The 16,758-nt window shown below is 35.7% G+C and overlaps 1 protein-coding gene across 1 annotated transcript in view; it reads left to right on the top strand.

Annotated features, from left to right (window-relative positions):
- Positions 1-16,461, top strand: part of LOC106473788 — a gene marked incomplete at its 3' end in the record, with an annotated part of 30,934 nt that extends 14,473 nt beyond the window's left edge. Inside the window, exons 3-5 of the mRNA XM_013934465.2 lie at positions 7,500-9,220; positions 13,190-13,352; positions 16,293-16,461. Of these exons, the coding sequence (XP_013789919.2) occupies positions 7,500-9,220; positions 13,190-13,352; positions 16,293-16,461 (2,053 nt within the window). The remainder of the gene's footprint in view (positions 1-7,499; positions 9,221-13,189; positions 13,353-16,292) is intronic.
- Positions 16,462-16,758: the final 297 nt, after the last annotated feature.

The following is a 16,758-nucleotide window of genomic DNA, read 5'->3' as shown; positions in this document are numbered from 1 at the left end:
AGTCTTACACTGCTAAATTATGGACGGCTAGCGCAGATAGCCCTCGTGTAGCTTTGCGCGAAATTCAAAACAGTCATTTGATGTGCCCAAATGTGGTTTTGGAAACCGACGATTACATACGGTGGAAAGCTTGTGGATAGTTTGTCAAGATGTGTGGTTTAAGACTGACCTCGCCATCCTTCACAGAAGCTTTACGTAGTGGAAATTGCAGTCAGACAGAGGTGCGTAAACATGGTGGCAATAATGTTATAGCATTTACATGGAACCTGATATAAACACCTAAGCTAACGACTTCGACTACGCTGATGCACCAATATATAATTGTCAGCCATATAACTTTTTGAGTAGTTCTTTGGTACGTATGAAAATATTCACCTTGAAATCTATCAAATGAAAAATTATAGAATTGAATGTAAAACACCCTATTGTATCATTGTGTCATATTTTTGTAAACTAGAATTACTAACATCAATCAGCCCCCATTGGCTTTTTAAACATATCTTCTTAACTTTTTTATGTACCTTCGTTGGTTGGTTGCAAGGCCAGTATTAACACATGAATCACACACATACACACACACAAATGTAAAAAATAAGAATAAAAAAACTAGAGGGACATTCAGGAGAGCGTACACCTCCGCCACGCAGCGTTGATCATGTTCGGCTCTCAAAAAATACGAAAATGTGTCTGTATGTCCATCGTTATCAACGGACAATGACCATTTTTAGCAGGACAGTGAGGAATAATATTCAACATTTGCCCACCAAGTTTCATTAAAAAATCCGATAATTTTTGACTGAGTTATAGAAGAAAAATAATGTGAAAAATCGGTTCCCATGATAACAGATGGGGATTTTTTGGTTTTTCGTGACCTTGCTGTGACCTTGACACCCCCAAAAACTAATCACCTCTAAGTTGGGTCATAGTTTACCAACTTTCGTCCAAGTGCATTCAGCCGTTTTTGAGAAGTCTTGTTGAGAAACACACACAGAGGTGAAACCTAAAATTGCAGTTATTCACATTAATTGTTACTGTATTTTACACGAAACATGAACAACTTCGTCCAGTTTTTGACACTAACTGTTGTAACAGACAAGTCCCACAGTGAGACAGTGGTAAGCCTACGAACTTACAACGCTAAAATCTGGGGTTCGATTCCCCGCAATGGACACAGCATATAGCCTGCTCTGGCTTTGATCTAAAACAAACACAAGTAACGAACATACACGTAGAATTACTCAATATGTGGACCCAACCAGTAGTGAAGTATTAAAAACAAGTTAGTAATTTCAGGGTTAAGTAAATATTAAAAGATATGTAAAACCAACTTAATTTATACAACACTCTAAACAACCTTGTTTGTAACTAGGCACAAAGCTACACAGTGGGCTATTTGGGCTCTGCTCACCGCGGGTATCGAGCCCCAATCTTTAGCGTTATAAGCGCTAAACTGATAAGCCAGCTTCATTGTGCTCTACCATATCTGATTTTCGTTCCCGAAAGATGGCATTAGTACGTTTCTAGTTCATGTTAACGTTTGATATTAATAAGTACATATATGTATTAAGGCTTTGTATATATTGTTGCGTCAGCGAGGTCACATGACTAGTATCACGCCACGTCCTTCTCGAACCTTCGTGAATTGTCAGGAGACTACAAGATTGGGGGTAGTCTTGTATATATAAGACGATCACAAAGTGACGGCAACAATGTGTGTAATTGAACTGAGTATTGTTGAAGTCGAGCACGTGAGACGTTCATTGAGAATTATAGCGTTTGTTATAGCGCGACTGTTGAAATTAAGTGTATCGCAAAGTTATATTCAGAAAGTATAAACCAGTTTTATTTAAGAAAGGACTTGTGTCGCTAAAGTTTCGTCGGAACGAATTTACGGAAAATTAACTAACGAACAGAGACGTAACAATATATATACATACACACACTTTTAACAAATTGGTAACGTTAGTTTGGTTGGCAATTGTTTCTAAGTGTCTCCCTTGGCAATTTTTATCATTTCCAGATCTTACAAACTATGAAACGCTAAAAATGCGTGTAATTTCAGTTTTAAGTCTTTTTTTTCTTTATCTGATCTATCCCTGACATCACTGAAAGCGTTTAATCTTACGCATGTGGTCTTTCGGAGAAAAATTATATTTTTTCGTACAAGAATCTTGTGGAAAATGCGTTATTTATCCGCTTATTTAAGTGTGGCAAAGCGTATCGTTATTACATTCAACTTCGAAAGCAAACAAATACCCGAATTAGTGTCGTTCACGTGCTCGATGTTTTGGCACAAAGCCAAATAAAGCAGTGGTTAGCTGCCTGTAAAATAACATAGTAAATCAATATTTATTGAAATAAATATTAGAGTTAGTACTGTAGAAACCTACCAAACAAAAATGAAATCAACAGAAACTAAAAATCTAAAAACTGTTTCTTATAGTGTAGCAGTTTCAACCACATATGTATGTATGTGTAATTACATACTCATACACCTTACTGAGTATCATTGAAACTCGACATCTTAAGTGTAAGTTGCCACTTGTTTGAAACGAATTATGTACTGAATGTTTTTTTTGGAAATAATTTGGATAAAAGTACTTTAAAATATATATTGAAGATCATACAAGAAGCTTCACAAAAGTTGATTGTATTTGAGCAGTAATTATCGTAATTATAAGAAAGAAATTAAATTGTGCAACAGGATAACAATTCGAATAAAAAAAGAACAAATAAGGATATATATATATATATATATATACGCAAAGCTCATAAGACAGAAAAGCTTGATATTACGTTACTGTACGAGATACAACGATGAAACTACAATAAGTATTTACTGTGTTACTGACCTAGAACAAACATCTGGTTTAAGGTACAACGATGAAACTACAATAAATACTTACTGCGTTACTGACCTAGATCAAACACAGGTACAACGATGAAACTACAATAAGTACTTACTGCGTTGCTGACCAACATCAAACAGCTGGATCAATGTCCTTTAAACTACAGATGACAGTTAAGTTACTGAACTACATCAAACTGCTGGTTCATGGTCATTGAAACTACAGACGACAATTAAGTTACTGGTCTACATCAAACACCTGGTTCATGGTAATAAACGACAGACAACAGTTAATCTATTGACCCACATCAAACAGCTGGTTCATTGTCCTTGAAACTACAGACGATAGTTAATTTATTGACCTACATAAAAAAGCTGGTTCATGGTCCTTGAAACTACAGATGACAGTTAAGTTACTGACCTACTTCAAACCGCTGGTTCAAGGTCCTTGAAACTACAGACGACAGTTAAGTTACTGGCCTACATCAAACAGCTGGTTCATGGTCCTTGAAACTACAGATGACCGTTATGTTACTGGTCTTCGTAAGCTGCGTTTCGTAAGTAATCTGCAAGTTGTACGAACTGATTAGTGAATGACGGACTGTGATACTGCGGGTATATCTTTTCTCTACAATTTCAAAATGTACCTGAGAGTCATAACGTAACATTGCAGGGTGGGCCATAAGTCGCTAAACTAAATGACATGCCCCGTTAACGTAATGTTATGTCGTTTTAATATTATTTGCTGAAACTGGTTGCAAGCAGTGTACGAAGTATTCACGTGAGTTATCCAATTTTTGGTTATGCTGTAGGCCTAACATAATACTTAGTCCTTTTAGAATGAGACCACTTTTTATATATATGACATCTACACGTGTTATTTTATCGGTTGATGTCGACTCTAATCTCATCTACATTTGATGTAATGAAATTTGTGGCATCACACCTCATTTCAATTAAGTAATCGTGCAAAGATGGTCGTCTAAAAACGCTCTTTTCCATATACCTATTTCTAATAGCGATTAGACGAGAAAATTCTAAAATTGTTGAAAACAGCCGAAGATTGCTAAGGAGACTAACATCAATCACGTGATCAAGAAAAACCCGGAATGAATAGGTGTGCATTAAATAAAAAAAGTATAGTTTTTTTTGTGTTTTGTTTTCGTAAAAGGTAGCAAAAGTACAATATGGTTAATATATTTTTTTTGCCTCGGTATTAACCATTTTAGACGCTTATGTAAAAATATTTTTTTCGGAAACCGGAATCATTCCTTTTGATCTAGAACAGACATTATCAATTTATTGCAAAGAACGGAATTGACAAAAAAAAGTGTCCTGAACAAAACCTCAGTTTGTAAAGATGTTTTCACTTTTTTTTTCTTCGTATATATATATATATATATATTATTTTTTCAGTTATATGAGCAAAGTCATTATTTAAAACAAAATATTTGAACGCATCGTGTCTTTTTTGGCATAATATGAATATTCGTAATAGTACTGTTCTAATACATTGTTGTAAGTGTGGCAGATGAGCGTTATGTCATTGTGTGAAACGATCGAAGAATTGATAGCACTGATTTGTTTGAAATCATTGACAAAGTTTTGAAAAAGCGTGTGAGCTGAGCTATGCCATTGTCAAGACTAATGTTCAGAATTAAAGTAGTTAAAAATACTGAATAGCAATAAAAACGATTACATAAGAGAGACTATATTAGTAAATTCAGATCATTTTTGGATGACAAGCATGCTCAGTGAGTTACATAACATAGGCTTAGCGGAATCAATATTTGTTTGAAGTTAATCACAAAGCTACACAATGGGCGATTTGTGCTGTGCCCAACACGGGTATTGAAACCCGTGTTCAAGCGTTATAAGTCCGCCAGAGGACATCAGGAATAATGACCTAGGAATAATGAAGAAATATGTATAGTTCCGAGAGAACCTGTGCACGTATAGTTCCGAGAGAACCTGTGCACGTATAGTTCCGAAAGAACCTGTACACGTATTGTTCTGAGAGATCCTGTACACGTCGTTCCTATTGCGCATTATGAATGCCATTGCTGAAAATTATCAAATATTGCAAATAATAGCAAAAGAAATAGGAATTGCTGCATGGTAGAAGTGGTGAGTCTCCAGGTATTTTTAGAGGGATAGGAGAAAGTATCGTCTCAGTGATGTCAAATGTATGTTACTCGAATCGCACATAGGTAAATCTGAAGTATCCTACCGTCCTAGAACAAAATGCGCGTTATGCTTGTGACGAACTAACAGTTTGAAACATGTATGCACAAAACTTCGTGAGTCATTGTTTTTGGTTATTTAAAAGTGTCTGAAAGGCGTAATACACATAATTATGTTTAATTTGGTTGTACGCTCGTGTTAATCATCATATTATGACTTTGAGAAAACGTGGTGATTCAGCGTGTTCGGTTCGTTGAAGATTAGACGACAATGTCCCTTTAATGTGTATATTTCTAGCTTGGCGGCACGTGGAATTTCTCTACATTACAAAGTTTAATATGATTCAGTTGTAGCAGAAAAATACTGGCAGGTAGTGTATACACATGCTTGAAAATGAGACGACAAAAAATGGAACTGGTAGTAACTTGGAAGTTAACTTACCTGTATGTAAGTCCACTCAGTTCAGGTTGAAGCAAGCACAATTTCTAGAGTTCTTGACAATGTGAACATTTCTCATAGTTGTCCATTTTAAATATATTTATGTCACGTAGCTTGACAACTTCTAAAGTTTAACATATCTCAGGATGAGACACTTCATGCTTCTCAGCAAGGGATTAGAAAATACTGAACTCAATTCAGGAAGTAATTTTGTTGAAATTATTATAGACTGTTTTCATGAGTGTCAGTTTTTTTGGGGGGGGGATAAAACTAATCTAGAATGACTATTTTAATAAAACTAGTTTAGAACAACCTTGTTTATTTTTAGTAGAAACTAGCGTAGGGTAATGACTTTGTTCAGTGTTCATGCTTCAGTAGAAAGCAAAAAATCCGGCAAGTGTCCTTAAAAAAAAAAAAGTAAAGAAGCACGTTTTTTTGGATTCATGATTCGGTTTCACTTCGTTATACAGTTATACCAAAGGACAGACTAATTCCATACTTGATAGTAAATAAGAAAATGCCATAAATATATTAAACTTTGTGGATTGTGTAAAGATTAGGAGTACTGATCGGCAATGCCATAAATATATTAAACTTTGTGGATTGTGTAAAGATTAGGAGTACTGATCGGTAATGCCATAAATATATTAAACTTTGTGGATTGTGTAAAGATTAGGAGTACTGATCGGCGATGCCATAAATATATCAAGCTTTGTGGATTGTGTAAAGATTAGGAGCACTAATCGGCGATGCCATAAATATATTAAACTTTGAGGATTGTGTAAAGATTAGGAGTACTGGTGGGCAAAAATATTGCCGATTTAAAATATGTTTTGCAGTAGATCAAAATATTGTCATACAAAAAAAAATATTTTTTAGCTCTAGAAGGGAGTTCCTAGACCATCCCCCTTCCGACGTACACAAGTGGGGGTTATTCCCTCTCGTTGGGGTTAGTCGTGTTGTATCTTTCTGCCAAATCTAATGTGACTTTATCCAGTTTTCTGGTTTCAGCTTAACGATACTTAAGTACCAAAAACTGTATTGTGTAATGTTTCACATCAAAATGCAGTTCTTTGATTGTTTTTGTGGACAAATTTCATAACGGTTATTAGGGGGGAATACTACGATGAATAATGAGTACGTTCACTCTGACACTTTTGTTTTTGTATGCTAAATAACTATCTTGACGTTGTTTTGTAGACACAGTATCTGATTAACGTCAACGATGTTTTCCGGTATAAACACTTACACCGACGAGAGATTTACATGCTATGGTGGTCTTTTAATCATTTAAATTCAACAGATCTTTGAGTATATATGTTACGTAAATATCCTTAGCGTATCTAATGTAGATATTCTTAAGAAGACATGTACGCATAGAAATTTACTTTAATTGACTCCACATTCAGAATCCCATCTCTTATACGTAGAAATAGTAAACATCGGAACAGTAGTTTAGAAAAAAAAGAAAAGAAAATATCGCAGCCCCGGGGGAAAGCTCATCTGGGGTGTTTAACAAACCCGATGTACATCACAAACAAAACAGCACGAGTCAGGCTCGAGAGAGTAAAGAGGACTTTAATGAAGAAGTAATGAAGCTATTTGTGATTTTAATGATCTTACATCCTGTAAATTTGTTCATCTAGCGATCTCTTAGATTAGGCATTGATAAAATTACACTAATGTGTTTTGACGCACTAAACAAAACGAAATATAAGTCCTAAATAATTTGTCGTTGACAGAGGAAGATTGTTTTCTGATATATATTTTTGCTTTTAGCTAGAATTGTCTTAACAAATTACCAGGTAATATTTGTATATTGAATTTTTTTAATGATCAACACAGCTGAAAAGTGAAAAAGATTTTAAGAAGTTGAAAAATTAACGTATTTTAGGGTTGCAAGTGCTGCTAATTTGCCAGAATATCCACTAAATAATATAGAAGAACCTTTTGTAACATTAAACTATGTTACATGTGTCATTCCATACACTATATAGATTACTAATTTCGTTTTCTTCTTCTTCTTCAGGTGGCTATTACCAGCCTGCTGGTTCTGCAGTGCAGCCTATCCTTGATCCTTGTCTCGTTCATAAACCAGTGCCCTATCATCCACCTCAGCATCACCATCACCACCCGCCTCCACCTCCACCCTCTCAACCACACAATCATTACGGGAGTGGGGACCAGTGCATCTCCCGTCATGCCTTATCGTCTACTCCATCTTGTCCCATGGAGTCCATACCTCAGCCCCATTACCCACAGGAAGCTATGAATCCAAACAGTTCCTCTCATTGTTTTACTCAGGATATGCCTCATAGTAGCCCACCTCTTGCTTACTACCCCCATGATATGACTCACTCGACAAACCCTCCACCACCATCTCCTTATTCTCAAGAGAACATCCCCCAGAGTAATGCCTCTCGTGGATTTTCTCAAGATACATTGCCCCTTAATAATCACCAGTTTCTACAGAACGAAATTCAAAACACACCACGTCCTCATTATACCCAAGATCCAATGGCCCCTCACAACCTTCCATCACACGGTTTCCGTCAAGACTGTATGCCAACAAATCTTCCTCATCATCAATACTCTCAAGATATATCAAATTGTAACCAGGCGCCCAGACCATACCTCAGTCCACCAAACGTTCTGTCCCCAAGCAATCTCGCAAATCCATGCTATTCTCAAGAAAACAGTCCGGTTCGTCCTCCACAACACCTCAATAACCAGCCTCCGTCATGTCCTCCTCTTCCCCAGAAATCTTCATCGGCCCATTCCCATTTTCACGGCTCCATTCATGGTCCAAATTTTCATTGTCAATCCCACACTGCATCTATTCAACAACACCCTCACACACAACCTCAAAATACTATATACCCCAAACACCAAGCCAGCAGTATACCACGTGATTATTCTCCGGGACCCACCTACCACGAGTTGACCCCAGTGATTACCAGTCGACAAAAAGACATAAAAACTCGAACACCCAGGCCAGCCCCATCCGAGGGGTCATTCCCTCCAGTGCCAAAAGCAGAGGCCACACAGCGCCAGCATCAACCCCATTTACCTATAAATCAAAATATTGGTAACTGCAATAAATCTCAATTCCCTAGGTCAGAAACGAATAACACTGTAGTCATTAGAGGGCAGACTGACAGGAGATTACAACCATGCAACAGTTCTGGTACCGTGTTAAACGGAAGAATCAATTCAATTTCAGGAAAAGGGCCGCCAGTTTTTGAGCCTAGAAAACCAAATGGCCACAGTTGCTCGACGACAAACGAAAACAATAATACATCGTCATCTCGCACTCCACATCACGGGAACCAAAATATTCCTGACCAGTCGTTGGATTCACAGAAGGCCCAGGATTTGAAAATTAAGCGACGAATGAAAAAAAGCACTGGTCTAAATGAAAATACGAACAGTTCAGATAGTAAAACACACAGTAATTCTTTTCAAAACGGAAATAGTTCTTTCCAGGAGCAAAAACTTCCCAACACTAACAAAGTAAAAACAAAGCTGAAACAACCCAAAATTTCCCAAAACAACAAGCAGAAAAGCGTAAGTGTTGAAAAACAGGGCAAGACCAAAATAAAACTACCAAATAACAGTTCAAAAATATTAGAGATGAACGGTATTTTGTCACCATTTAAACAAGAACTTCCAAAGAAAAACGGGAAAAAGAAATATTCTAATGGGTGGTCCTGGGAAGGAGAACCTTTCGAAAAACTAGTCCTTTTGAATGTAAGTATCTCATCTAATTTTTTGAACCTAATTGTTTTTAATAGAGCATAAAAATTAGCAACGAATTTACGCATAATCTTGTTCGTGGATAAGGAGATGTAAACTTGTAAAGGCTAGTGATTGATTGTGCTTGTTGATATATCACAGACGTGATACACTATTATGCTTCATATAGTGTTATACGTGTTACATTGGGGTACTTAATACACTGTTAAACGTGTTACACTGTGGTAATTGATATACTGTTATACGTGTTACACTGTGGTACTTAGTATACTGTTATACGTGCTACAGTGTAATACTTAAGAATGTATATGATAAAAATACTGGTTCATCGAGCATATGAATTAACCAGTAAATATAGTTTTTCCGTAAATATATCAAATAAGGAATTTCATAAAAAAAATGATTTTCCAACAAATATTATAAATCGTGTCATCCATGATTATTTAAATAAGAGGTTTTTTAAAACATCGACCTGATAAAAAGGAGCGAAACCAAAAATATAGTGTTGTTTTACAAAACGTACACCAGGAAACAAGCGACAGAGATTAAAAATCAATTAAGAAAAATAATCCATCGGAATTATCCGGAAGTAGAATTGAGATGCGTATTTAAGCCAGTGTGAATATTTTTATTTTTTAGATATTAATATCCGATATCCATCTACCAAATATCGAATATATTATAACAATATAGGTGCCCTTAATGTAATTTAGGTTATATAAGTTCTACCACTAGGGCGTTAAAAACACTTATACAACAGCCTGCAAATTTGAGAATCACGTCATATTCAAGTTTAACTGACGTGCGCATGACAGTTGTAATGAACCCATAAATATAGAAAATTTTAAAATCCTAGCCAGGGCTAATAATGAACATGAGTCAATGATAAAAGAAAGGATATTAACTGATAGACTTAAACCAAGGCTAAACTAAGAGAATATTTATTAATAAACTGTGATAATAGTATACTACAGTAATTAATAAACTGTAATACTCAACAGAGTGATATGTATACTATATTAGTATATTAATTAATAAACTGTTACGTATCTGCTTGTTTGTTAATTTCCTGTAGAAATTCTTTCCGAGAAACTTCAGCGATACAAGTCCTTTCTTGGTTAAACCAGTTCATTCTTTCTCGATACAAACTTTTAGTACACCATAATTTCACAATCACTACGTTTCTCGTCACTTTAAACTTAACAACTTTTATAAAACACGCTATAAATCACATCGATTCACAAACTCGATAACTTCGCTCTATGCAACGACTGCAAAACACACACACAATTTACGGCTCACCGTCACTACCGTTCGCTTGACTCAATTATCTATGTATCTAGCTGGCTTTCTTTGCATCTAGATCATACTCGAGCTGCCGGGCAAATTCATGATCGTTCGAGAAACTCCAGTGCGCATGCTTCCACGTCACGTGACTTCCGCTGTCGTAACAAAACTGTAATACTCAACACAATGATATGTATACTATACTAGTTAATATACTGTAATAGTCGAGACTGTGAAAATAAGTATATTATGTTAGTTAATAAACTGTTATATTCAAGACACTTTAATAGCTAGTATATTGTGATACCAACATGAGACACATTAGCCTCGTAGACAATTTGACAAAAACAAGTAGACGTTTGTACAATCAAGACATTTGCATTTGTTAGGCCCACTACAATCTCTTTTTCTTTCTCTTTCTTTCAATACCTTTGATATTTTCTTATTTATAAACTCAGACTATCTTGTAGAATCCGGTGTAACCTTTTTTTTTTTCTTTTTTTTTTTGTCGGGCTTTTGTCAACCGTTGACGTCTTTACGTGCTAGTTGGTCAGGTTATGGATGGACCGTTTCCATTACGATGCCTAACATTAACAGTATATCATGAATTATATACAGTAATCTCGTTTAATACTGTTTCATCTGACAGGAGGCAAGTCAAGTTTGATTCTGATCATACATCAATTAGGATAGTTACGACCATCAAATGATGTTTTTCTAGGTACAAAAGCTCTTCGCCGTAATCTTTAAACTTTACCCAAGGATTATTAGTACAATACATTAACCTTAGGTTTCTTTCCTTATCGTAATGACCTAAATCAACCAATCCAATATTTCTCTGTTTTGTATAGACTTAAAGTTTAATTTTCTTTTTATCTTCATGTTTTGATTTTTTTTTAAACTACGCGAAACTAAACGTGACGCATCAACGCACAGGTGGATTTGTTCGAAGGCATCTCTTTAAACGAACAATAAATACGTCATCCAATCAGATGACGTCAAACATTACAACCTCATTCATGCAAAAGCTGTCATTGTCGTCATTGTTCCGCATATTTACTTCTATACGGCAGCAACAGCGGTGTCATTCTGTTGAAACAAAGCCAACAAAAAGGACTTATTTTTTTCCTGTGAACAAAGGCATAGTGTAGAACAAAATTACTCTTTGTCAGATCAAATCGACTCAAGTCTTTGCAGAGTATAGTGAATACACGAATCTTTATTTTCGCTAAAGTTCGTTGTTTTTGTTTAACATAACGTTGCTTAACATCTACTTAAATATATTTAGATTTTAGGCGTTCGGTTTGTGTGTTTTAGGGGAAAGCAACATTGGGCTATCTGTTATGTCCGCCGCCGGAAATCAAATATCGGATATTAGCATTGTAACTCTGTAAACTTACCGCAGTCCCACCGGAGGTCTTTTAGGGTAAAACATTATAGTTGTCTGTTTGCTATACTGTTTAAAATGACCAGATAAATATATTTCCTCAAAACTGGGACAATGTGTGGAGGATGGATTAAAGTTTAAACTAAAAAAAAATGTTTTATATCAAGGAACTTCAAGAACTTAGCAACGTTATATAACTTTGAGATACCCTCATCCCACCCTCCAATGTACTGTGTAACTGTTTTTTTTTTCTTCTTCTTAAGTTATGCATAAACCAGCCAATAAGGGATAATGACGAAATTGTAAGTAGGAATTTAACTACATAGCAAAACGTGTTTTTCACTTTCCGGTTTTTGACAAACAAACAAACAAAAAAAATCTATGCTTCGCACTTGAAATTTCTCGTGACAGGGACGCTATCGTTTGGGAAATCACGCTTTAAAATCGGGTTATGTCGTTGTCACCTTCTTCAAATCGCAAGAATATGGTATAGACCAGTGTTTCTCAACCGGTGGGCCTCGAAAAGGCTTAAGATTAGGTTATATTTTTTTATGTTTATAAAAATGTTGCAAAACAGCAAAAGTATAATTCAAACTACATAATACCTCACAAAATGTTAACAACAAGTTAATGTCATGCGCATGAACCCAGCACAGAAACTATGAAACGTTGCCATACGTGTCATACTACTATAAGTTTGTGCAGTGGGTTGCGAGAAATTTCTTGAAGTTTAGGTGATCTCGTGTAACTAATGTTACGCCTCCAGTCGTTAGTTAATTTTCCGTAAATTCTTTCCGACTAAACTTTAGCGACACAAATCCTTTCTTAAATAAAACTGGTTTATTCTTTCTGAATATAACTTAGCGATACACTTAATTTCAACAGTCGCGCTATAACAAACGTCTCACGAGCTCAACTTCAACAATACTCCGTTCAATTACACACTCTCTGACTGCAGTTCAATTACTCATTACCTTCTTGTCCCGTCACGTTGTGAACGTCTTACATATACCAGACTACCCCCAATCTAGTAGTCTCCCGATAATTCACGAAGGTTCTAGAGAAGAACGTGGCGTGATACTAGTCACGTGAACTCGCTGACGCAACACTAACATGGTTGAGAAACGCTGGTATAGGATCTGTTGGTACACAAGCTAGCTTGTCTTTCGTCTTAAACCGTAGTCATCTCGATTTAATGTAATTCAATTTTGAAAAATAAGTTATGTTAAATGTACTATTTTCATTATTTATTTCAGCAACATCAGCGTAACCTTTATTTTATTTTTCAGAATGATGATCCACTACGTCTAATCAAGTGCTTCCCGGCCATGCGCCACGTGGAGGGTGACGTGATACGGGTGAGAGACTGCGTCCTATTAAAGTCAGGTCCAAAAAAGACAGACCTTCCTTTTGTCGCAAAAATAGTAGCCTTATGGGAAAATCCAGAAGACGGTGAGAGCCTGAACTATGCTACTTTCACATATAATTTTATATAACTCCTGATTTTATTAACGGACCGGCTATATCCCCTGGGACCAAGGAATTTCCTGGAGTATGTTTGGTACCACAATATCTCAAACACTTTTATGGCTTAGTGGTTAAGGCTCTCGGCTCGCAATCTGAGGGTCGTTGGTTCGAATCTCAGTCACCGAACATGCTCACCCTTTCAGTCGTGGGGGCGTTATAAACTGACGGTAAAAGAGTGGCCCATCACTACTAAATTAGAGACTTTAGCGCAAATAGAACTTTGCGCCAAGTTCAAAACAAATAATATTCAATATTTCATTAGTAGAAGGAACAGTCTATCGTTCGATTAACCATATGTCACCACTTGAGTTATACCAATTTACCATATGTCACCACTTGAGTTATACCAATTTACCATATGTCACCACTTGAGTTATACCAATTTACCATGTGTCACCACTTGAGTTATACCAATTTACCATGTGTCACCACTTGAGTTATACCAATTAACCATGTGTCACCACTTGAGTTATACCAATTAACCATGTGTCACCAATTGAGTTATACCAATTAACCATGTGTCACCAATTGAGTTATACCAATTAACCATGTGTCACCAATTGAGTTATACCAATTAACCATGTGTCACCAATTGAGTTATACCAATTAACCATGTGTCACCAATTGAGTTATACCAATTAACCATATGTCACCACTTGAGTTATACCAATTAACCATATGTCACCACTTGAGTTATACCAATTTACCGTATATCACCACTTGAGTTATACCAATTTATCATATGTCACCACTTGAGCTATACCAATTTATCATATGTCACCACTTGAGCTATACCAATTTATCATATGTCACCACTTGAGTTATACCAATTTACCATATGTCACCACTAGAGTTATACCAATTTCGAGTAATTCCTCAGCAAATCGAAAGTAGAAGATTAGGTTTTATAAAGCGATGGATTGCATATTACGTGTTTTGAGTTGTCCTTTGCTCACCACAGTGAGCCTTTAGTTATATAGGATTTGAAAAAATATATAGCATTAATGCTACTAATTTATTATTCTGAATTATTCAGCAGACAAGCTTTTTAAGATAAAAAAAATTAATACGAAGCCCAGGCAATCTACCATTCAATGCGACACTTGTCACTGAGTTATTTCTTAATTATCACAACCTTTTTAGCTTAATATTTCCTGTAAAAAAAAGAACGTTTCATTAGAGTTGACTCTTCTAATGGAACAAGCTTTTCCATAGAAAGGATTAAACTAAACGGTTAGTAAATTATTTGACGGAAGTATGTAAATTGATGATTAATGAAAGGTTATCTTAGGACATGAAAAATTGCTTCCCTTTTAAGTAATTGCAAAATACCCCAAAACACCCATAAAAACTTCAAAACACAAAATGTGAAACCGCAAGTTTGCATGTATCTCCGCATGGACCCAACAAACCATCATGCCAAATTTGGTAAAGATCCATCAACAGGGGGTGACTTAGTGGTAAAATAACGTCCATAAAAATCGCAAAATGCAAGACTGAAAATTTATATGTATCTCCCCATGGACCCAATGAACCTCCATATCAAATCTGGTGAAGATCCTCTATAGGGGGCGAAGTACTGGTAAAAAACGCCCATAAAAGCTGCAAAATGCAAAACTGAAAGTGTGTATGTAACACCGCATGGACCTAATGAACCTCCATACCAATTTTGGTGAATATCCATCCATACCCTGCAAAGTAGTTACATGGACATACAATAGACAGTACTATCATATTTATATATATTTAACGCTACTGAAATTAATTTGGAGTTAAATATGTTTGAAATTTATTCGTGATAAACTTAATCTATTAATCATTATTCACGTTTGATTCATGATAGAGTTCGAGATAAGTTGGAAAGCGGAAGTTTACGGACTTACACCATTAAAATCCGGGGTTAGATTCCCTACAGTGGACACAGAAGATAGCCCTATGTACCTTTGCTCTAAAACAAAAACCTAGATAAAGAATACAAGGACTTTGGTTCTTTGAAATATGCACAAGCATAATGTGGACAGCAGTGTCACTATTATAACCGGAAATAAAACGATAATTAAGATCACTAACAATTGTAGTAAATTAACGTTAACTTTAAAAAAAAATATTATTTTACCAGATATCTAATTAACCTTAAGTTCACGTGCAAAAAAACGTATATATATATATTTATATTATTAAAATTAAAACTTAAGCTTAACAATATCGATTTTGTTTGTTTGTAGTTAAGCACAAATCTAAACAATGGGCTATCTATCTGGGTTGTGCCCACCATAGGTATCGAAACTCGGTTTCTAGCATTATAAGTCTGCAGACGTACTGCTGAGCCACTACGGGACTTTCGATTTAGAAGGAAAACTTAAAAAGAAGAAAAGAATCACAACTATTAGATTCAGTAACAGCTAGTTTTGTTCTTCTCTTATTTGGTTTGTATAAAATTATTCCATCAATTCAAATAAGGAAAGACATGTAATATTTATATTAACCATGGGGGCAGTGTCCCCACGCTTGCTGACTGGTAATTAAAATTCGGATCTCTACTGATGAGCCCCAATTATTGTAATTGTTTTTTATCGGAGAGTGTTTGTCTATTTTTTTTGCATCAGACATTTTAACACAGAAGATAATGTCTGCCTAATTCTGTGTACAATCCTCTAAAGATTAATAGGTTATATTACATGTAGTTTGTGTCACATTTCAGTAAAAGATTAGAGGTAATTGATCGATTTGTTTTACCTTGTTCCTTGTGTTGTACTCTGTAAATGTAGGTTTACAGTTTTTCCTTGTGTTGTACTCTGTAAATGTTGGTTTACAGTTTTTCCTTGTGTTGTACTCCGTAAATGTTGGTTTGTTTCCTTTTTTTAGGAGAAATGATGATGAGTCTCATGTGGTATTACCGACCTGAACATACTGAACAAGGCCGAACAGCACAGGATATGGAGGATGAGATATTTGCCTCTAAACACAGAGATGTCAACAGTGTCGCGTGCATCGAGGACAAATGCTACGTTCTTACGTTTACAGAGTACTGCAGGTAGGTCTGCCGAAATTTTCGAATAGATCAACGTCTACTTATTTGTTAAGTTTTCCAGTAGATCAACTTGTATTTATCTGTTGAGTAATGCAGGTAGACTTATCCTATTTCTCCAGTAGATCAGTTTATATTTATCTGTTGAGTAATGCAGGTAGACTTATCCTATTTCTCCAGTAGATCAGTTTATATTTATCTGTTGAGTAGTGCAGGTAGACTTATCCTATTTCTCCAGTAGATCAGTTTATATTTATCTGTTGAGTAATGCAGGTAGACTTATCCTATTTCTCCAGTAGATCA

This window comes from Limulus polyphemus, unplaced genomic scaffold (genome assembly GCF_000517525.1).
Source record: "Limulus polyphemus unplaced genomic scaffold, Limulus_polyphemus-2.1.2 Scaffold6505, whole genome shotgun sequence".
Classification (NCBI taxonomy): Eukaryota; Metazoa; Arthropoda; class Merostomata; order Xiphosura; family Limulidae; genus Limulus; species Limulus polyphemus.
The sequence above is the reverse complement of the archived record's forward strand: the minus strand, read 5'-3'. Positions and strand labels throughout refer to the sequence as shown.